This window comes from Trachurus trachurus, assembly GCF_905171665.1.
Source record: "Trachurus trachurus genome assembly, chromosome: 4".
Taxonomy (NCBI): Eukaryota; Metazoa; Chordata; class Actinopteri; order Carangiformes; family Carangidae; genus Trachurus; species Trachurus trachurus.
In genome coordinates this window covers 11885729-11909386 of record NC_139898.1, presented here as the reverse complement: position 1 = coordinate 11909386, position 23658 = coordinate 11885729, and the positions used below count along the sequence as shown (strand labels likewise).

Genomic DNA, 23658 nt, shown 5'->3' with positions numbered 1-23658 from the left:
AGTTGTATTTTGTAGTATTGCTCCACTTAACACCTGATAGAGAAAATCAGTCCTGTATCAACACAATTTCTTGCAAATATTTTAAATATTACTTTGATTAATCAGAATAACTTTACTTGATATCCATTGTTGTATATTAGTGGAATAACTTGTAAAAACAAGCCAAATCCTTGATTTCAACATCCAAGACCAATATGAATGTGTTCTGTAATTGTTCTGTAAACAATTGTAAACAATTTGTATGCAACACATATTATTACACTGTAACCTAAACAGTAGCCTCAGTAAGGATGCTTTTGTTTGGTGTGAAATGTGATTATAGTAAACCATATGAAACAAACAGAACAGTGTGAAAATTGTGTGAATCGATTTCCAGCTGTTTAACTGTTATTTCTAAAAACATTCAGGTTTCAGTATTCATTCAGATCTACTGCATGTAAACCACTGTCCTACTAAACAAATGGTCTGAGATGATATCTCTACATATAATCAAAGACAGGACCTACTTTCAGGCTTGCTGTGAAACTAAAGCTCTTGAGGTTTCAGGGGTGATATGCTGCCTGTAAACTTGTCTTCACTCTTGAACATACAATACACAGTCACCCATGATGCCATGTCCATTGACTTAAAGTAAATTAAAGGCAGGTTATATTAGAGTAAATCGGAGCAACACTGATTACAGATTTTTATTGCCTCACTATGAGACTCAGGGGTTTTTATATTTGTTTTTACAGCTTTTCTGGTATCATCTCATCTCTCTTGCATGAGGCTATATTGTAAAACATTTTTTTAAATTCCCTATTGTCACTATTTTCTTAATTATTATATTACATTATATTATAACCTTTATTCACAAGCTGTGGTCAGAGTTAGAAAGTTCTACCCCATCTTACTTAGTTGTGTCTTGTCACAGGAAGCCAACTGCTTTTCTAGTGCGATGCCTTGGGGACACGGTGAGATGCGTTTTTCGCACCCTTGCACCAAAAACCACAAGAGTTTCATAAACCCCTCATGTCACCGTGTGCCCTGTTTTATATTTGACTGCAAGTCAGCACATATGTATTTATTTCAATGAGGAATCTGCTGCCTGACATCAATCTGCAGGGGTGAGCAGGATGTCAGTCATATTGTTATTTTGATGTCTTCCATCTATGGAACAAAAGCGCTTCACTCTTCAGTTTCTCGTGTCTTTTTCAAAACCTACATGATTTTCCATTTTTGTTTTTTGTTTATACCACCTGCACTACAATCAGCTCCCTCTGTGAAGCGCATTCTCATGGTACAGTGATAGAAAACCCCTCCTCCCACCCACACGAAAACACAAGTTTCATGTCTGTATGCTGTCAGATGTGCAGACAGACAGCAGAGACAGGATGAGTGTGAGAAGAGGACCACCACACACATGATAAGATGGAAGTGTGGCTGAAACACTTGACTGTGGTGCTCTTCACAGGTGAGTCTCTTGAGCTGATATTTGACAGATAAAATGCCGTTAGACTGACAACAAGTATTGATATTTGTATACATGATGATGCTAAATGCAGTAATGATAGAATGGACTGATATTTCATGTGCAGAACTCCTGTACATTTTAACACTGTTTCCTATTTGTAGTCATTGTTACTGCTGGTGAACAAACACTAACAAATGGACAAAGTGTGATAACTAATTTTTAATTTGTTTGTTTTACAGTGGAAGTAGCAGCTCTGGTGGCATCAGGTCAACAAACTGTGATTGTGGGTAAAGAAGAGTCAGTGTCTGTTGCTTTTGGCTCCTCCGTGACTTTGGGCTGTGTTTTGAATATAGGGGTAGAGAAGTATGAAAGAGTTCGGATGAGCTGGCATTTTAGCCGGAATAGATCTTTACTGTATGAAGCAAAGAGCTTTTATGAGGTGGTTGTTAACAATTCTTTGGGGCCCAAAACAAGAGTTGTTGGATCTGGCACTGGAGCAACATGCTCCTTATCAAATGTCACGGATGAGGACAGCGGATGGTACTATTGCCGGGTCATATCAGAGATCCCCTCTCATACCGTTAATAAGAGCAATGGATCAGAAATACTTGTTTGTAAGTATGCAAAATATATGCAAATATTTAATACATCTTTATAACACAATATAATGTAGTTGCAAGCAGATATACATAAATGTACAGTGTTTATTTGTATATAAATAATCACAACATTATCTGTTAGACACATTGATACATTGGTCTCCACACACAGCAGCGAGAGCTTTGGCTGACAAGTCTGTTGGATAACCACTTATAGTACCTGCCTCTAATATCACATTGTGTATTGGATTATAATCCATTTACGGTTTGAAATGCAACAGTTATTGTTATTGTTTTCTCAATGTTTTATTATTATGAAACATTATATCAATCGTGGATTCATAGATATTGTGGCTCTGGCTTGTTACGACTACCAAATGCTTGTAAAAGTATAATTTTTGTTTCCTCCATAACAGCGCAGAGCTCCGAATACACAACGAACCCGTCACTAATGACGAGTGGACAAGGTGTGTGTGCATGTCTGTGTGGATGCATAGTCATGAACAATGATGCACACTGTATTCTTAAACTTCTCACCTCAAAAGGCAAAATATATTTGGTCGCAGGAAGTGTTGATTTTTCCGCTGCATTGGCAGGTGTCAGTGTCATCCATGGTAGAGGTGATAAAACCTCAGGGGTGAGAGACCAAAACTTGTGAACTTGATGACACACTATACGTTAAACCCACCATATTCTTGAAAGTCCTCCCTCAAAACAACAACTGTTTTTGCAAACGAAAATGAAATTGTATTAGTGAGCTATATCAGATTATTAAGGATTATTTTGTGCAGTCATTGATTTTGTTCAACACGCTTTGATACAGATTATAATTTAACAAAATGCGACCACATTTCAAGACATACTCTCATCTCTTACAGTACGTCCTGCTGAACTGCCTCCTGCCTGGTGGATATGGGTCGTGTTGGCGGTCTCAGCTTTCATCCTGATCGTCCTGCTGATCACATATGCCTTGCTGAGATGGAGATGCATCAACAGCACAGGTACCCTCCCCTTTACTTTTCAGTTACAAGATATTACATAATGATCTTGACCTAATAAGACAACAGTTAACAACATCTATAGATAATCTGTAGATAATTACTGTAGGCAACCTGAGGGAGGCCGCAGGACTGTGCAGAAGTTGCACTGTGAAAAAGAGGGCGAGTGATGCAGAGGAAAATTATCTCACAGAAGAAAAAAGAAAACCCAGTCAGATCAAATCTGCGCTGGTTACAAAAATGATTCATTTCATTGTGAAGATTTGCATTTAAAAGAAGAACTGAAGAGCAGACCTTTTTTTTTTTGTTTGCCGGTGTTTCTGAGTGAGAGAACCAAAGGGGAGGAAACACTGTCAATATGATAGCAGGTAGTTTATTCTGCCCAAGCTGCGGCCGACAGAAGCAAACTGAGCGAGCGAGAGGTTAGTGTGGTTAAACAGCACAGCGTGAGATTATAACTTTAAAATGTCAGTGAAGGATGAACAGGGCTGCCTCTCTTCTCCTGTGTGGTTTAATTGAATAAGTGTGAAGATTTTGATATCACTGAAGAGACCACAGACAGGGCAGACATGGGCATCTTCTTACAGGCCGAGATCAGTGCAGAAGTGTATAAATTAACCAACTGATCAGCCAGATATTTATAATAAAGTAAAGCGAACCACTAATGCACTGTGTCATAAAGACATTTTTTTTGCAGTTGCATCCCATAATCCATCGATCCATCCATTATAGCTACACTGCTTGCCCTTATAAGGTCATGGGCGAGGGGGGCAATCTGTGACGGGGCTGACATAGAGACAAACAGCAGACCATAAATAGGGATCCACCAAAAACGATTAATATCCAAATTTAATGTGAAATTCTCACATCTTCTGCTTCTTTTGTAAACAGGTGAAACTATTGTTTACTCATTAAGTGTTAGAAGATTGTTTAGCTACAATTTTCTAATTAACAGTGTAAATCATTTAATCAGCCAAAACTATTCTGTGGTTGCTGCTTCAATCTCTTGCATCACTGTAAAATAAATATCTTCAGGAACTGGACCGTTGGCCGGACAAAAAAACAAACATTAGCAGATTAATTTGAGAAAGTTATTCCGTATTGAGAATATTAAGTTATTGTTCAGAAGGGTAGAACATCCCCTAAATGTAATAGCTTCGTACTTTGAGTGACGAGGTGCAATCAGTCTGTACACTCGGTAACAGATCCCTCTTGAAATACCTGGTAGCGCGTTCTACACCGTGTAGTGTAATTTATCTCCTGTTGTCGTTCTCAAACACATTTGTACACAGTGATAATAATAATTCTGCTAGACAGACGGACACCAGATGTAGGAGGAAGTGAGTGTCAGTCAGTATGTAGGCCTTGCTGCCGTGGCAGGAAGTGGCCACAGAGGATGGAGCAGAGACAGAAGCAGCAAAGAGTTTACCAGCAAACAACTGCACATAAGAGAATGCTGATGTCATACTATGAGATAATGTTGGTATGTGTGAATATTACATTCAGAGCAAGATAGTGCAGTTTCTAATTCAGATAGGATTGCAGTGATGAGTCAGTGGCGTTATAGTTAGTGTAAGATGGAAATGTCATGTATACACCTGTGAATATGTAGACTTTAAAATAAAGTAATCTGATAAGTGGTTTCACTGATCGGCTGGGTGTTTTGCTGTATCTAAGTCTCAGAGCAAAATAAAATTAAAAAAAATTCTCAGTATTGACACAGCTCACTTGCTATTTCACCATCTGGACTGTGAAGAGAACTTGAAATTTGTCGACGGTGTTGCTCTCGTGGATGGGTTCATCTTCTTTTGGAGCAGGTGTCAGACTTTTTGAATGAGTGACGGCTTTTTTCGCAGAACAAGACAAGTGTTGTGCTGTGAATATAAACTGATGCAATGTTGGCATTCCTTGTTTTGAGAACATGAGGGCGACAGTGACACAGAAAATATGCTCAGGAGAAAAACTGTGTAGTGTGCAGCTCTTCTAACACGGTCGCTGTCTGTCGGGCCACAAAGTGGGATGTGCTTTGAGAAATGTAATAAATTCAACATTAATTGGGAGGGACGGCATATGAACAACAATAATATGTGATGATTTAGTTGTTAACCACATTTTATTGTGCGACAAAAATATGTGCGTATATTTCATGATGAACTTAACCCCACACTGACAACACTGAATGAGTTTATTTATAATCTGTGAAATATTTATATGATCAGGAAATACGAGGTAATATTGTGTCTGCTTTGCTGCCTATATAATATATGTTCATACTATGTTAGAGCTATATGACAGATATTAGGCCTATCAGTCGATCAGGGGAATTTGCTCCAGTTTGCAGGATTTAATATTTCAGCAACAAGGCATAATGACAGTAGATAGCCTAATTAATTATTGAGCATTAATTAGGCTATATGAGTTATTTCTAGGCAGTGCTAATTGTAAATATTAATTAAAATAGAAAATTACAGGTTATTTAATTTTAAACCACTCTACTTTATATATATCAGGGTTTTAACCAGTTTTCCCTCCAATGCCTGACAATTATCATATGATAGTTTACTTGCTTTACCCTGCTATTGTCAGAGCCATTTTTAAGTTTTCATTTTATTGGTACATTTTTCCACTAAACATCTTCCTTCAAAGTAAATTTGCCTTGATGAAAGAATATTCTGTTTATAACCTAATAATCTAATTTAACCTATACAAATTAACCTAATAATTAATCAACAACATTTTTGATTTAGGTCTAGTTTTTCCCGGAATCGAGATGTGACAGAAATTCACATGTCTTCCTCCTGCCTTCACTCTTCTCTGCAGCAGACGACCCTATCTACGCCAACACTCGTCCTGTGGCCAACAAGCAGCCGTCCCCTCGGCCCGGGGCGCAGGTGGACACCCTGAAGATAGTCTCCTCCTCTCAAAACCTCAGGACCCCGAACACCGGCAGGAGATACGAAGAAGGCAAACGGAGGCAAAAACTTTGAGGAGTCTCACTAACAGACTTTTCCCCTCAAAATGGACATTTGTATCATATTTGATGTCATTGTTATTCTTCTTGTAAAATGCCACTAGATGGCAGATGGTGCATGCTGTTCACAAATAGGAACTTGAAAATGTTTTTCTCTCCTTTTTTTGTCAAGATCTTAAAGCTAATATTTGATCTGCGACCAGCAGTAGCTCTATGGTAGGCTAAATAATAGTGATGTAGATAATTGATTTTTTTTTTATTTTTTTTTTTAGATGTGACTGAAACTGAATGTTTTGAATGAACTGTTGTTTATACTTCTAATGTTTATATTAAAATCTAAGATAGCAAAAAAAGACAGTTTTTGTTGTAGTTTGTAATATTTTCATTTTAAATGTTTGATAGGCGTGTAGGCTACCTCTCCTTATTGACCTGGCTACAATTCAATTTTACATTAGTGATTTAACCACATGTTAAAAAACCAAAAGTAGGTAGTTCAAACCTGCAGAACCGTATTATAATTAGACTAGTAGTAGTATTCTTATGATTGTTGTTATTATTCGGTCTCATCTGATTGGCTGCGAGGAGGAAGGAGCACTTTTAAAGTAAGGTAGCTATCAAAAGTCACATGATCACCAGGCGCTGGCTGCCGCGGAGCCGCTGCACAGAGTCGCTCCCTGCAGGAGACAGGAGTTGATGTGAGTGAACAACGTTACAGGTGGAGCAGCGGAGCAGCGGAGCCGGACCCGACCCGACAGCCGCGGTGTGGACGACCTCTGATGTGGACGATCTGTGGACAGGTCCCCTGGTAAGTCAGGCGCACACTTACACGGGGACATGGCAAGGTGTTGGGACTGAGTGACTTGTTTGTGCGCAGGTTTGAGTCCCACAGGGTTTTTCCTCCTTTACCTTTTTTTGTTCTCACCACGGAGCTTGGGGTCTGATCGTGGGAATTGGATTGGCAGCGGGGCTGAGAGGAGCAAAGGCAGCACTCTGTAACTTCACTGTCTTATCTAAAGATTATAGGATATCCCAATCTAATAATAGCAGCCAAGAGCTAGACTAAGCAGTAGTAGGATATGTCGTACAAACACTTAAGCGCCGCAGATGGTGTTGGTGACACCGGTTGGGGGGGAGCGGAGGGGGGGTTCAAACTTGTCAGGTCGCTGGTAGCTGCAGCTTCTACAAGTGTCACCCTGTGAACCACTAACTAAACTAGGCAGGCTACACTATCACTGTGTCCAGCTTTCTCTTTTTGTAATCCACCAAGAATCAGCGAGCAACCACTGAATCTCCTGACTTTCACAAGGTAAAAACATCACACAGTAGTAAATTAGACAATAAAAAGTCAGAAATCAGTAACTTGTGAAAACCTGAATTGAGCATATTTTAATTTTGGACATATTAGTATCTTGTTGCTCAAAACACATCAGTAATTCAACAGAATCTCTAAATAAATATGTTGGGTTTTCATTTTGTGAACATTGTGACTAGATTTAACTGAATGTTGTGGGAGTGAAAGTGATAGTCTGCTGTGTCTGTGTGTGTTGTATCCAACTCATGATACATGAGTGTGTGGCTGAGTGAGCAGAGGATCTCTACTAAATGCTGAATGCTGTCATTGTACTTGCTGGAAATCACACAGGGGGATTGCCCAATATTAGCTGTCACACTGCAGCTCATTGGGGTCAGTGGGTGTCGAGGCACAGCTGCACGCAGCTATGCCACAGATAATACACTGGCACTCTGTGGTCTAACCTGACAATGATGCACATTTCCTTTATGTTGTAGGATGTAGGATTGTCTGCACTTGACACTTCCTCTTGATACTGGTTTGTTTCTGCTGCAGGCAGAGCATGAATTACCTGTGGCACGTAGATGGGGAACATACTATAAGTTTGTGGAACCATAGCAGGAAATAACACACCTTTATTGTTGTTTCTATGACTTGGTATTCTAACACTGAGTCTGCAGCTAATTATAGGACAATGTGATGAAGCTACAGACCTGACATGCAGGTGTGAAGTAAACAAATAATCTTCTCAAGCTGTGATATTTTGAATGATTCAGCAGCAATAAGCTAATTATTTGAGTATCTGATTTATTTGTATTTATTATATTCAGTTGTGGATGAGTTTTTATGATTCATTTCAAGTTAGACTAATACATAGGGGATTTAATTGGTAGTTGGAGCTCTTGTTTATACTGGTTAGAGTTGACACAGTCATGAAATCAGTTCCTTAGTAAATCTTATTTTCCCGGGTGTTGCTGTGTGTCATATGTTACTGGTAGAGCAGGCAGAGGTGTTTGTGTGTTCATATTTTCCCTGTGTGCTGAAGCTCCTGCTGGAACTTGCCTGGGTGTGTGTATGTGTGAGTATGTGTGTGTGTGTGTGTGTGAGAGAGAGAGTGTGTACATGTCTTTTTTGTTACCACTGTGTGACAGCACAAACACTGACTTTGTCGGGAGTCGGGACCAGTGTACAGCACTGAGGTGCAGGTCAAGGTTTGGGTGAGGGTTTGACAATGAGGGATAGCTGTGCAAACATGTGTTTGTGTGAGTGTGTGCATTCAAGTGTGCACTTACACTCAAGCAAACTTGTCCAATCAATGACGAGTAATTTGTCAGAGCAGACACAACAGGCTGCTGCATATTCGTTCTGTTGTTTGCTTGTCACCTTTAGTTGTGTGAAGTGCTGTGACTAGTCTGTTACCTGTCCATTAGTTTAATGATACACACCATTGCAGGCTTGAAAACTGTACACACAGCATGTTTTTGAAGTATTGTTTTCACCAAATTACAACTCCTCCGCACATCAAAACAAAAGGTGGTCGGCTTACTGTCATTATGATAAAAGAATGGTTTGTTTTAGTCCGTCTGAGCTTGCACAAATATAACCCAGGGCTGAACTGGGGTGTGTTTTCCAATGTGTGTTTCACAACAAGAGTCTGTGTGACACAAGGAGTGTCAAAGGTGAACACCCTCCCACAACCGGTTTCCTGTTTAGGCCCCTGTGATGGAATACTGTATCACAGCCAGCTCGCCAGCCGGCTCCGCTTGTGCACTTCTCAGCTTACGTTTAGATTGGCAGCCTGGCAGACACAAGACAGACAGCGAAGCAGTCAGCTAAACCGGCCACATGAAGGCTTGACCGGCATGAACCCTGCAGATCAGTTAGTTGGCTGCACGAGTGAATCAGTTACAGCCGGAGGACGCCTCGCCCTACAATATTCACACAGTCATACAAATGAAGACGTATATATGCGGGCTTACGCAGCCACGGCTCACTCCAGCTGTGTGACTCTTCACACGGCTTTTTGGATTTAGATTTGTTATGACTCAGTGATGACAGCAGCGAGCTTGTCCATGCATGTTTTGAGTTTTATTCTGTATGCAGCAGCACGCTGTGACAGAGACTCCAATCACAGTGTATTGTAGATATCATGGAGGCTCCTGAGCAGGCTATAAATATCCTCATGCTTCAAGTGGTTGGAGTATGTAGAGATACTGCTGGAGGGCTTCTTCACTGTATTGTATTAGATTGTGTGCAGCCTTTGAACCCACAGTCACATATTCATCTGCCTGATGAGTAAAAACCCACCAGCAGCCACAGCGCTAACATTTTAGAAAGGTGCATGTGGGAAATATATGCACACATTTACATCTGGATTTACAGAGATGTAAAGACACTATTTTAGTCAACGCTGTTGCACTGTAGAAGTTCATCTTCCCCGAGTGTGTGGTTGCTGTATTTACATGCAACCAGTGCTTCAGATGTCAGGTTGACTTTCAAGACAAGAATGTTTTTGTTGTGTTGTTCATTGCATACAGATACTGCTGTATTTTTCACAATGTCAGCCATAAATATTAATGTTTTCAATGAGATGTAGGTGTTAAGGTGCTATATGGTCTTACAAAGTAGAGCATTTCAAGTTGTTTTAAGCTGTGTTACAGCAGCGTTTAATAACTGATCCCTGGGCAGGTTTTACTGGCTTTACTGGAATCAACATTGATCCCTTATAAACAAAAGGTGTTCCTGAATTTTTCACACCAGCCTCTTACAGCGTACCCTTTCCTCGGAGTAGAGCACGTCTAATGTGATGCCAGTTTAATTTTATTTTGGTCACTGAAGTGTGAAAGTGGTGATGATGAATCATCCTGAGAGAAAGAGCTGAGAGTTGAGCCAGAGAAACAATGAAAATGTGTCAAAAGTTAATCAAAGAAGCCATTACACATGTAGATGAAATCCTCCAACCATTGTTAATGGCTTACTAGTAATAATGAAAGTGTGTCATTTATAAAGCTTCATAAGCGACTTTGCAGGACACCATCAAGCCATAAGGTAATAAGCCTAGAAAGCTATTAACAATGGACTTTGGCCATGATGTTTGCTGCCTACTCCCACAAGGTTAGGGGTCAAACAGTCCATGGGAGGGTCCTTCCTGATTAATTAAAACGAGACAAAGTGAGCAGCAAAGGTGGATAACATGGGGACCCTTCATATCAACATGGGATCATATCTGGCAAGACAAAAAGTTCCCTTTATTCATGCATTTTAATGGATTATTCACAACACACAAAAAACACATAATAAGCCTAGTTTTCTCTCCTATGCCATTTTGTCCATGCCAGATACTTTGCATCTTTTCTTGCAGATAGGGTTTGACACTTGTTGATCTATTGCTTGGTCATGACCATACTTTAGATGTTACAGTCAGTGTATTATAGGACTTGTAGTCTGAGTAGTTTGAGCGCTATACTTGTGGGCATTAATAATAAAAATGTGAAATATTTTCACAAGCCACATAAAATTATATTGTTGGCCTTGTTTGACATGTGTGAGCTAAATAGACACTTTCTTTTGTCAGGTTAAACATGATTACAAATGAATGCCAATGATGATCTATAGCTGCTGGATGACATTTTCACCTTTCAGTGAAACAAAATAATAATTGGCCAAAAAACAACAATTGAATGCAACCTTAGATAAATAGTTCATAAAGTAATTAATCTCCTGCTAATTAACTTCCTAGTAGAAAAAAACGATACATTTATCATTAAGCTGAAAGACAAAGTACAAAGGTCTTGTACAAGAAATCAGCTGTGTATGACTCACGACTGTTAACTTGTAAAAACCTCAGCTGTGCACCAAACACCCCCACCCCCAAAACACACACACACACACACACACACACACACTCACGCCCTGTCCACACGTGCACATGTCAGCGAGTGAGTGTGACCCTGGATAAACAAAAGGAAGAGAAAAAGGGGACAACTGCTGTGTGCTCCTCTATTATTGTAGCCATACCTACCTGTCTGCACTGTTGGGAAGTATCTGTCAAGCGCTGTGAAAAACAACCAGCAGCAGTCGTTCCATTCAGTTGTAGAGCTCAACCTCCAGCCCCCCCTCCCTGTCCCGCTCACAGCCTGGGGGGAAAGTATGCAAGACATCGGTGCTCTGACAACAGATGAGCAGTCCTATACGTGCAGCGGCTCGTCCTGGTGCGTCAAGTAACAACAAGGTGAGAGCATGGCAGTTTGTTGCTAACGCACATTGAAAACTGAGGTTTTTCAGAGGCAAAGGGGAGTGAGTGCCAAGCTGCCTCTCGAGGAAATTTGGATGCTGTCGTTTTGGTTTCTGTCAACAGGCAAGGACTCTGCGATGTGTGTGTGTTTCAAAGAATCTCTGTGAAATCTGCTGTGTTTTTTCTCCTCTGTGAGCTGAAATTCAAATAACAGGTGCAAAGCAGCGACGTGGTGCTGTTGCTTTGGAGCGGTGTGCACCAAAAAGAGTATTGTTTTTTTTTTACATTGTGCGACTGTTCCTAAGTATGCTTTGCTTTGTGTGTTATTCTGGGGGGAAAAAAAGTGCCTTGATGAATTTTGAATGAGGCTGTGCCGCTCAGTTAGTCAAAAACAGTAAGAAACTCGCCAAAGAAGTGGTAAATCTCAATTCAGCATGAATCCCATGGTAGGGAATGGCGTGATAAAAGCAGTGAATCACTGTGATCTGTATGCATGCCCAAACCTGAAGTGATCCCCTCTGCTGCTTGAACCCCGCTGAGCCCAGAGGAAGCAGGTTCTTATCAGGGAGGAGGACAGGAAGACACAGAGAGTGGAGGAGGAAGAGAGAGTGGGGGTTGGTGGGCAGCGTGGCACTCGCTCTGCAGCCTTTCACGTAATAGCGGTTTCCTCTGCGAAGTTTACACAGCCTCAACAGAAAGTGATGCTGCGCTTCTCTGATGTAACAGTAAGACCATGATTGTATGATTGTTGTGCTTACTAGTTTGTGCTGTACACAGAAAATCTTTAAAGATAAGAAAACAAATAAGCAGAGGACATATCATACAGTATGTAATATATCCTTACTTGCTGCTTAACTTTCCTGTCACAGCTGTCTAATGTCTTTTTGTGCCTCTGAAAGGAGTTTTCGAACCTATGCCGATAAAACCCTCATGAGGTCTAATGAAAGATGCTTTTGAGTTGCACTATTGGAACTGTGATATCCTGATCGTATGATTCAGATCCAAATCCCTTGGTCCCAATGCCATCGGACCATACAACATCTCAGCCAAAGCACTAAAAGTGAAGATACTTCACCTTTCATTTTTTGTCATTTCTAATCTTTCTCCTTGTTCAGTGGAAATGCGATGCAGAATTTCTGTAGTGGCCCTTCAAGAGACTTTCACGTGAAAGTGAAAGTTCCTAAGGACCATCTGAAGTCTATATTTCACTCTTACATACTGTGCAGAAGCAGAAGCAGCACCATTGCCTACACATGCAGAGCACAATCACTAAAAAAGAGCATCTTCAGATCTTTCCATGTAATAATCATACATGAATCATCAAGCGTTGAAAGAAGAGGAGAGAAATAAGGTGGCAGAAGCAAATCAGCTGCCATATGAAAATAAAGTGTCTCTTTGATCATTTTATTCATACATGTTTTCATATCTTTTCTAGAAGGCGGTTGGACGAACATGATCTCCACCAGCATCCCTCACCAGTAGCCGAGCAGCATGGCCGCTGCTCCTCCTTGTGGAGAGGACACCAGCAGCTCATTAGCACTGCGCTGGAGGCTAACACCAACATAGATATACATCACACAGGACGCTGACTTCATCCTCAATTGAAGCAGGCTGAGCTGATCTGCACTCCACATCTGTATGGTACTACTTTTGAAAACATGACGCACGCCAGAGCGGCACATGTCCAGGACAGTGACATCATCACCACGGCCTAAGCAGCCCTCTGGACTGAGACCTTTGGACCATGATCTGTCTCTGATTGGGGTTGCGTGGTTGGCAGAGCTGGACTGTGCAGCTCTTCCACACTTCCAAAACCTGGACTCTGAGCCATGTCTCTTCTCTCAGCTCTGAGCATCGTCTGTGGATTGATGCTCCATGTTTCACTGAGTGCACTCAACACTCACTACTGTGTCCCACGAAAGACTGTCCCCTACCAGAGTAAGTCACAGATTCTCACTGCGTTAACACTTTTAGCACCTCAGTGAGCCACTATCTCACACCATGGTCTTACTGTGTTGTGAGGCTGCTCCAGTAAATACCAGGACTTGTAGCAGTCTAAGAATGCATTTGAATATTTTAACCAACAAAGACTACAGCTTTAACTGCTTAGAGTTTGTGCTGGTTGGAAAACCCTCATTGAATTTCAATGAATTGGCTTTTTTTTTTTTTTTAGTCTTTTTTTTTTTTTTCTGTGGAAGCTCTTTTTCCAGCTAATTGCAGCGTAGTGATGCAGATGTTTTGTTGCAATCTTCTGTTTAGATGATCTGAAGTTGTTCAAAGAAGAGGGGATCTTCAACTACTCCACTATGTTAATGAGAGATGACCTCGGGGTGCTGCTGTTGGGGGCCAGAGAGGCCATATATGCCCTGGACATCAACGACATCTCAGTCAGGAAGTCGGCGGTAAGAAAAACTGAAGTGACTCCCGGAAAGAAATCGGATTGCAGAATGTGCAGAGTGTGGCAGTCTGTGCTGATGAGTGTGGTGACCTGTTTGAAGCCGATGTGCATCTGCAAATTTCTTTTACATTAACTTGATGATGCTACTTTGCTTGATGATACGACTCATTAACTTTTCATTATCCCAGATTAAAAATGAAACTTTTTTTTTTAACATTTGTGATATTTTACTGCAGTGATGAAGGTTTTTCATAAAATAGTCAGTAAGACAGACTTGAGTGCCGAATCCAAGAGTATATGACGTTTCATGTGACCTCACATCTCAGGTTATTATGGTTATATGGTTGACTTATGAGCAGCTTTTTTTTTCACCCAGTATGTTTAATTTGTCCTGGATTGTAGAGGTCAAAATCAGCAAAAGCACATATCTGAAAAAAAAAGTCATGACCCCTCAGACTCATCTCCTGAGATACACAGCTTTGTATAATGAAACACAGCCTCCTATTGTCTTTTACTATTTGGAAATGTTTCACTAGCTCCGTAGGACTTTTGCAGAAACTAGTCCATGCCACCACTAACTACACTCGTTGTATATATTTTACTGTCTGTTTCACTATTCTAATACGGCAGCAGGCCACCAGTTAACCGCAGTGTATTCTGGTCAAAGGTCAGTGTTGTCTACTTGACCCGTACATTTGCATGAGGAATTCTTTTTAGTGAAATACGGTCTTGTTGAACTCTACAGCTGTTGGTTCATAATAATAGTTGCACAGTCCAACAGTCCCAACTGCAGAGGGACCGGCGGTGTCCCAGCCTGCAGGTACTTCCTTCTGTGGTGCACTGACTGGTCTTGATGTTAGACAAACAATGTAACTTGTGAGTGTAAACAGGCAGCAGCTCCTCTGCGTGTTGGGGCTGTTGGGTTGCGACACCACTCTTGCGTGCTTTGACAAGACACTTTCCCTATGTTGATGCAGGTGTATTGGCGGGTTACCGAGGAGAAGCAGAGGGAGTGCACATACAAGGGAAAACATGCCGAGGTTTGTGTAAGGTCTTTCAAAACAGACATTCATTCTCAGGATAAGGATACGGCCAGTAAGGATGACTGTTGACTGCAAGCGTTTTTACTCCCACATACTATCTATCTCTGTAAATTTTGTAAATCATTTATATGGGAGTTTTTCCTCTCCTTTTCAAGTCTATACACAGATTTCACTTTGAAGTGTTTTGCTTACAGCTTTGCAGTGATATCCCAAATAAAGTCATGAGTAGAAAATGCCTGTGCACAGCCTTGACCTCTCGGTCACCAACCCAACTGGTGCAGGGCTGCAGGCACCCTGTGCAGTCAGAAAATGTATGTGGCATGCCATGTTTGTATTTTTGCGGCTGAACCAACAAAGCTCTGACCTTGGCGTTCTCTCTGGTGGCTCCTGTTGCAGGTGGAATGCCGTAACTACATTCGAACGCTGCACAGAGTGAATGACACCACAATGTATGTGTGTGGAACAAATGCGTTTAGCCCCACCTGTGATTATATGGTAAGTACAGAACGTGAGGTTAGTTGAGAGCATTTTTACAAGCAGCGTCTGTGGGCAGCACAACTGTGTATGTGGGGCCGAAAGTAAATAAACTGTGTTTCCCATGATCATGGCTATAAAGGAACATGTCATCATTGTGTTTAAGTAAAAATTGCGGCTCAATATGTTTTTATACAACACAGATAAGTGAAAACACACAGACTGGAATTTGTTGACAAAAGGGAAATGATAGACTGATCACCTGAATTATTCTTAATGTCGCCCAACCAGAATGGCAATCAGTGTTGCAGTCAATAGGCAAAGGCCAACCATAATGCTGGAGCCATCATGGCTGTTCATTTATTAGTAGAGTAAACACGTGTTCTTGTTTTTCCAAAGTGTGTCCTGGTTGTGATTTAAAAAACAGGTCAAGCCAATCCCTTCACAATGTTGGCGTTTGCTTATTTATTGTGTTCGACGACACACAGTAGCTCTTGTGTGCAGTTTATTTTGGCACGGATCTCAAATCTCCAGAGGGCTGAGCTCCCTTGACAGGATTGCTATGGAGAGTTAAACGGTTCCTATGTGCAACTGCAGAACAAGACAATAATGTGAATTAGATCATGAAAAAAGGGAAAGAAAAGAAAGAAAAGCAGACCTGATGTTCATTTCTTTCCAAAACAGGTTCTTTGTAACTCCAAGATGTGATTCTGACAAACATGTAAAACAATGGCTCAGTCAAAAGGCTGCAATCACTGTAAAAATACTGTGCGTAATAATGTCAATAATGTCAAAAATGTCAAAAGTTGTGGTTAATGGGCTAAACATTAATCCTGATAAGAATCCATTGGAATCTCCGCACTTTGTGTGAGTCAGTGTTTCTTTCTCTTCCCTCCTTCAACAAGTTTTTCTTTCTGCCCTCTCTCTCCCTTTGTTCCTGACAGACGTTTGCTGAAGGACAGCTGAGGCTGCAGGGAAAGCAGGAGGAGGGAAAAGGGAAGTGTCCCTTTGATCCCTTCCAGAGATACTCCTCCCTGATGGTCGGTGAGTGTCTGAGTCAGGTTGAACTGCCAAAGGGAACAAAGCACAGAACAACGCTGAGCGCTCAAAGTGCGCCAACAGAAAAGACGAGAGTACGATAAGTGTATGCAGATTGAACCACAGGCCACAGGACAGAGGTTATAAATGTGACCTAGAATATCTAGTTGACTGCAGCTACCTACTCATTCAACACAGCTGGACTAAAACAGCCGGTTCAGTTCATTAGTTGGCATATAAATGTGATATTGTTCCAACTTAATATGAATAATTGATTTCCAGGAATTTTTTGTCCTCTCCTGTTTTCCTGTCCAACAGGAAATGACCTGTATTCTGCTACATCCATCAACTTCTTGGGCTCTGAGCCTGTGGTTCTGCGCAGTTCAAACTTGGCTCTCCGCACTGAGTTTAAGAGCTCCTGGCTCAGTGGTGAGTTCCTGTGCTGCAAAAAAAAAAAAAAAACCTCTGCCCATTTAAAGTTTTATATGATGAGGTGAATGGTTTAGAGGAAACGGACTGCAGTAGCACCAGCAGTGCTGATGCATAATGCAGTTAATGATAAGTGTTGATATCTGACTTTTCTCTCATCCCAAGTACTCATGACATGTTTTGTGCTTTCAGAGCCTAACTTTGTCTACATGGACTTTGTGGGTGAAAGTTTTGACAGCGCAGATGGCGACGATGATAAGGTGTACTTGTTCTTCAGTGAGAACGCTATGGAGTACGATTTCTACAGCAAAGTTGCAGTATCTCGAGTGGCCCGTGTCTGCAAGGTATGGGAGTGAAAGCTAACAATCTATCTAAATATCTACCCGGAGAGCCTCATCTGACACGTGTCTGGTCGACGTGGTTAAAGGGGAATATGCAATACACATGATGGAGCGCTCTGTCTTGCTGTGTTTAGGGTGATATGGGCGGACAGCGGACGCTGCAGAGGAAATGGACGTCGTTCCTGAAAGCTCGTCTGGATTGTTCCCTGCCTGAACCCAGCCTGCCCCCCATTGTCCAGGATGTCTTCCTGCTGAAGCATGAGGACTGGAGGAACAGTGTCTTCTACGCTGTCTTCACCCAGCAGTCGTAAGTAGTATATTTACGGTCAAATCCTGTGGTTTTATGGCTCAGGGTGGGTGTTGACATAGGATAATCTAGCAGAGCTGTCAGTTGGGAGAAACAACAAAGGTGTCTGTATTCACACAAAACTATTAGCTTTGAAGTTTGGTCCATTGTTTTGATTGTAATGTAAGGTATTAATTACTCAGTTAATACTTTAATTTGACGGACGAGTAACTTGATTAAAACAGAAATGTGTCTGTTTGTTGAATTGGTTTGCTGTCCTCAGGAGCCTGTCCCAGGTCTCAGCAGTGTGTGCGTACAGCGTGTCTGCCATCAGAGATATTTTCAGCGAGGGGAAGTTTAAAACACCTGTTGCCGTGGAGACATCCCATGTGAAGTGGGTGATGTACACCGGAGAAGTGCCGGTCCCCAGACCAGGAGCGGTGAGTTTCAAGTCTTTTTTTTTATTTTTTTTTTACTGCCGACACATTCGAGGCATATTCCCCAAAACCCACGATACTAAATGGAGGCTTTTTGTTGCAGTGCATTAATAATGTGGCCCGTAAAATGGGGATGAATCGCTCACTGGACCTTCCCGACAAAACCCTTCAGTTCATCAGAGACCGTCCCCTCATGGACGAGGCTGTCCGTCCAATGAGTGGGGAGCCGCTGCTGGTCAAGAGAGGAGCTTTTCTGACTCGGATTGTGGTGGACAGTGTGGTGGCGCTGGACGGACAGACGCACGCCGTCATGTTCACCGGCACTGGTAAACTACGTTAAAGTTGAACTGAAAGTTGGCATCTTTCTTAGCTTAGTTTTCTGTTTGAATATTCTGGTTGATTAAACTTAAAGCCCCTGAAAATTTCAGTAGTTCTCTGTAATATCAAATTTTCATGACTGAGGAGGCATCAATCAAAGTCGAAAATTTTGTGGGAAAAAAAAAAAAATCATAAATTATTACTTTTTGAGAGTTTAAGATAAAACAAATCAGCTAGTCTTCATTGGGACTGTGTGGGTGTGGTTTGATTGACAGGGATCATAAGAAATATATCAGCATTTTCCTGGTGAACGCCTTCCTCGAACCAAAAGAAATGACCAAAAAAAAAGACATACAGAAATCTCTTGTGTAGAATAACCAATATAACTATGCTCACATGGGAGCCCCTTGTTCACAGTAAGATTATGCAAGTCAGAATTTAGACATATTTATATCCATTGAAAGTTTCCCTCAGTGCTGTCATTGAGAACGTGGCAAATGATGCTGTTGTTTTCCTTGAGAAGCCAGCACATTTATATTGCTGTCATGTCATAAATGTAATAGTTTATGTTTTATGCTGCATCTTAATTAGTTGTCAGTTTGCATGGCAGCCATCTTGGCCAAGTCTCTCTTGTGATCCTGGTAATAATAATAATAATAAAGAAAAACCAAAACAATGTTTTTCAGGGATTTACAGTGGGATTACAACTTTTAAAAAAAAAGATGAAATGATGCACTCTCCCTCTCACGCATGAAAAATTTAACCCATAAGAAATAAAACGCAGCCTCTGTTCATTCAGTGGACTCAGCAGTTTTCCAGCTACAACCTGACTTGGTCTGATCAGCAGCTTATAGCAGCTGCTGCAAGGAGACTTACCCAGAGATTATGAGGAGATGAGGAGAGATTATTCTCTCTACTTACAATATGTTTAGCATTAGATATTATTCCATCATTATCAATTGTGGCTGCAGTGGCTGATGGACAGCAGACGTTACAAAGGCTGTCTCATAATCATTGTGCATATTGTAAAAGGTGCTGACTGCACAAATCTTTTAAGTCACATGTTTTTGATATGAAGAGTGACATCAAAACAGTAACCTTGGTTAAAACAAATGTTATTTTTATGATTGCTTTATGTCACTGGTGATTTTTGTCTCCCATAGACAATGGTTATGTTCAGAAGGCCGTCAACTATGATGGAGAGATGTTCATAATTGAGGAGATTCAACTGTTCGAAAACACAGAGTCCATCAGCATCCTGCGCCTCTCATCCAGCAAGGTAACACAATGCAGGACCAATATGCATCATAAAGTGTGTTAGCTCATCGTCATCACCAGTTATGGTCTTTTACAGCTACTGCTGCTTTACTTGGCAAATATTACAAAATAAGCTTGAGTCTAAATTTGAATGTGTCGTCACTAACAGACTGTAGAGAGCGTTCTGAGGAAGTGAAGATGGAACAGCTTTAAGTGGTTTGTTTTTTATGTGTGCAAACACAGGGCCAGCTGTATGCAGGTTCAGAGTTTGGTGCTATCCAGATGCCAGTCAGTAACTGCAGCCGCTATGACTCTTGTGTGGACTGCATCCTGGCCAGGGATCCTTACTGTGCCTGGGACTTCTCCACTGAGCAGTGCTCCTCAGCACACAGCTTACCCCCCTCCTCAAACACTGCATTGCAGAGCCTGAAGGAGGGAGATGTCTCACGGTGTCCTCAGCCAGGTACAATCCCTCACATTGCGGCGTTCACATTAATTAAGTCTGAGAAGAAGTCGTTTGAACCAGCAGTTGTATTCATTAGAAAGCAAAGCAGTGAGGAAACCACCTTGTGTTTGTGTGTGTGTGACGTTTCAGATCCGGTCTCGGCTGTGGACTTCACCCTCGTCCCTGAGAACAACGTCCAGCTGCCTTGCCAGCTCCACTCCAACTTGGCAGAGGTCCACTGGCGTTTCTCTGACCAAACACTTCACTCCAACCATAAATACTACATCTACGGCGGAGGCCTCCTCATCCTGAGTGCCTCCGAATCGGACGCCGGCCTTTACACCTGCGACTCGGTGGAGCAGATAAACGGCAGGACGTACAACAGAACCGTGGCCGTTTATCGTTTGCAGCTCCACCCTGGTCCAGAAGTGGGGGTCAGCAGCACCACTCCCGGCAGCGAGGTGGGAAATTCCTCCGACTCTGTTCACACGGTGAATACAGCCGCACCGGGTCCGCCGCCAGACGAGGACGACGAGGACCCTTCCCTAGAGTCTCAAATAGACACGGGCAGGGTGACTGGTTTGGAGGTGGCTGTGGCTCTGCTCTCCCTGCTTTGCTTCAGCCTGACGGGGGTCATATTTTGGATCTGGTTTCGGGGAGGCTTGGAATGCTTCAAGTTTGCAAAAAGCTCCAGTGAGAGCGAGGAGAAGAGGCAGTCGGGCGAATACATGCACATCCCGAACAGAACTTCAGAGATAAAGCTCCTGGGGCCTGAGGCTGGGAGACCTTGCAGTGCCAATAATAATCACTGTGCTGTTGACTTCAAAGGGAATGGGGAGCACCACTTCACACCTATGGCCAACATTTCAAGTCTGGACGGCCTGGGATACATAAATGATGAGTCAGAGATTTAACTGCTGAGGTATAGTATAGCACAAGCCGACGAAACTGCACTAATCATCGTTCTATAGGTGCACTTCTAACATGGGACAGTTCTTAGGGAAGATCTCCACATTATACATTTCTGTGACTGGTTTCCTCTTTCTCCTCCTCAGTTTCCTACATTCACTATCATTACTGTACTCTAACGCGGCAGCTGATTTTCTTTCTGGTGGAATTTTCACTCCAGGAAACTGCTGACAAGACATTTAAATATATATATATATATATGTATGTATGTTTGTTTTTTTTGTATAATGGTAAATTGTGAATAACACTGTAATATATTGTGTACAGCCAAGACCATTTTTCAACTATTTATTTGTTGTAAAGAAGTTTTTATTTCACCTTTGTCATCGTGTAAATATGGTCAACTACATTGAACAAGTCGAAAACACTTTAACCTCTGATTTCAAGCCACTTTTAATTTTATGGACGGACACTACTGTTTATTTAAGACAACATTGATCAGTCAGAATGTCCTTGACTGTTAATGATTGATCTATCTGTAGGCTACACCCCGTACTATTCATTTATTGGTGGCTGTTCAAATGACCGACAGATGTACCTTTGTATGTAAGGTTTCAAGTAACACTCACAGGTGAAAACACTGAACTCCATACCTCCATCTTCTATGACAGAGAAGTGATAATAATGAGATTATCTAAATCCAGTAAAGGTTACGTCATCATTTCGAGTGTTGTAGCGTAACTAGGGCTGTTTATGGGTACACAGTTATATTCCAGGCATGCACTGTAGTCTCTGTTCCAAAAAAGACAAGACATGTCATTGGGATGTAGATGTGTGTGGGTGTACATTTCTGACAACTGAGAGACACAACATGGATAAGAACAAGTGTCAAACTTTGGTAAATGCATTCCTTGCTCGTAAGAAAATAAACTTTATTGGGAGTTGGACGCGCATGTAGCTGTCAGTAATGATTATGCCTCTCCCTCTAGCACAACACACAGATGTATTTGAAAGCCATGCTGCTGCAAAGTTTGACTGACGTGCTTGTCTTGATTCTTTTTTCTTTTTTCTTGAGAGGGTTACTCCGGTGTGGGATTTTTTTTGGGTGGGATAATATCAACGAAGAACATGCACTGACTCCACAGTAATCCAGGAGCTGTTTGTTTCTGTTGAACAACACTGAGACCAAAGTAAATTACAGGACACAGCCCGACTCTGCTTCGCCTGTCATTAACGACAGCACTCAAAGCCGCTACATGTTTCACCTCAAACAAGCGCTGTAGATATGAAAGGGCTGAAGTCTCTGCTCAATTACTCATCAGTGTAGTGTAAGGTAGTTGTCATGAATTCAGGATGTATATTGATTGGATCAGGTAATTAATAAAATATTGCCAGTGCAGTTTTTTTTTTCCAAGTGCTTTCATGTTTAACATAGATGCATTTTCACCAGGGAATTAAGCCAATCTATATGCTAACTACAGTTTTCAGTACACTGGGTTGTTTATAAGCTTCAGAGAGCGCTGTCTTATCCAGATTTTATTTTAGATTCCTCTCTCCTGTTCGTCACTCTTCCTTTTGCTTCCCAAGATTTAATGAGGTTTCTGCTCTTACTTTTATTTCTGGCTGTCTTTCTGAGTTCTTCTATGATGCTCACAGCCTTTTTTAACCCACACTCAGTAGCTTTGAACATTTCTGAATAAATCAATATGACAACAGCATCTCTTTGCTATGGTGAACGTCTCCACACTGAGGATGAGGGATACGGTGGAGAAAATGCAGCAAGGCCAAGGTTGTCTAATGTCATAGAGACCATCCTGCAGTTGATATATAAAAAACTACAAACCAACAGAGTATTGATTGTTTCACACACAGCAGCAGTGTTTCTGTGGGAAAACGGCGTGGAAAACAAAAACTCTAGCCCATAAACTACTGACTCCTAAATTGAAAATTGCAAATGTGTTGACAAATCATTTGCAAAACAGTACAATTCTTGTGAAAAGATGTAATATTGTGCACATTCACAAATGTTTTGACGAGGAATCTTCTTTAAAAGCATTAAAATGTTGAAGAACTCATTTCATTGTTTTGTTTTTTTATAATTACACTCTAATGGGTCTAAAAACCATTACATCCATAGAAAAAACTAGAGTAGTGAAAATGGATGGATGGTTAGCAACAGGAAGAGTCTGAGGGAAAGAATCTAGAGTCAAAAAAAGAAGAAATCTGAGCTTCTCCTGCTTCCAATTCCCTCCTGAATGTTTGTTTTTTATCATTAGAAGAAATTATTTGGACTCCATGTTGAGCCAGATGTGGTCTGCCAACATTTCTGAGATGTTCAAGTGGCCATCAGTTAAAAGGGTGGGGAACAAAAACATACTGGCTGTGCCAACACTGTTAAATAGGCTCTAGTTCCAGTTTGTAAATTGTAAACTCACACCTGACCTCCATCAATCAGTTCCTTATCAAACATTCAACCTTTGGAATTTCTTACACAATAAACACGGGCAGCCAGACACCATGAGAGTAAGAATATTTATTGTTGTTGCAATATTTAAAGGTCATTTTGACATGTCTGTTGTATTTTGTCATTTATCAAATAACAGAGAGAAATCAAAATACTGAATTTGGCAGTTGGCCATGAAGGACACTTTGTAACAAGAATGGAAAAGTAAATAGTCAAACTATGAGACAGGCACCTTGTTCTCCAAGTTGGTGCTTGTACTTGATACAGGCTTTG

At 41.3% G+C, this 23658-nt stretch overlaps 2 protein-coding genes across 5 annotated transcripts; both read left to right on the top strand.

Annotated features, from left to right (window-relative positions):
• Positions 1 to 1356: 1356 nt before the first annotated feature.
• Positions 1357 to 6117, top strand: LOC310984485 (uncharacterized protein). Of its 3 annotated transcripts, none has more exons than XM_083969705.1 (5): positions 1357 to 1453; positions 1693 to 2067; positions 2469 to 2519; positions 2931 to 3053; positions 5871 to 6117. In XM_083969705.1, exons 1-5 carry the CDS (start codon positions 1411 to 1413, stop codon positions 6035 to 6037), a joined length of 759 nt encoding a protein of 252 aa, XP_083825831.1. In that variant the 5' UTR covers positions 1357 to 1410; the 3' UTR covers positions 6038 to 6117. The 3 variants fall into 3 exon arrangements, with proteins under 3 accessions (XP_083825831.1, XP_083825833.1, XP_083825832.1); XM_083969707.1 differs by having other exon boundaries at positions 5798 to 6117; XM_083969706.1 differs by lacking the exon at positions 2469 to 2519.
• A 593-nt stretch (positions 6118 to 6710) lies between these two features.
• Positions 6711 to 22976, top strand: LOC310985246 (semaphorin-4E). Of its 2 annotated transcripts, none has more exons than XM_083970798.1 (14): positions 6711 to 6826; positions 12982 to 13484; positions 13806 to 13948; positions 14922 to 14984; positions 15384 to 15482; positions 16406 to 16505; positions 16818 to 16928; positions 17121 to 17272; positions 17404 to 17576; positions 17839 to 17995; positions 18096 to 18318; positions 19474 to 19589; positions 19811 to 20030; positions 20163 to 22976. In XM_083970798.1, the coding sequence occupies exons 2-14, from the start codon at positions 13376 to 13378 to the stop codon at positions 20924 to 20926; spliced, it is 2430 nt and encodes an 809-aa protein (XP_083826924.1). In that variant the 5' UTR covers positions 6711 to 6826; positions 12982 to 13375; the 3' UTR covers positions 20927 to 22976. The 2 variants fall into 2 exon arrangements, with proteins under 2 accessions (XP_083826924.1, XP_083826925.1); XM_083970799.1 differs by having other exon boundaries at positions 6723 to 6826; positions 12985 to 13484.
• The last annotated feature ends 682 nt before the right edge of the window (positions 22977 to 23658 follow it).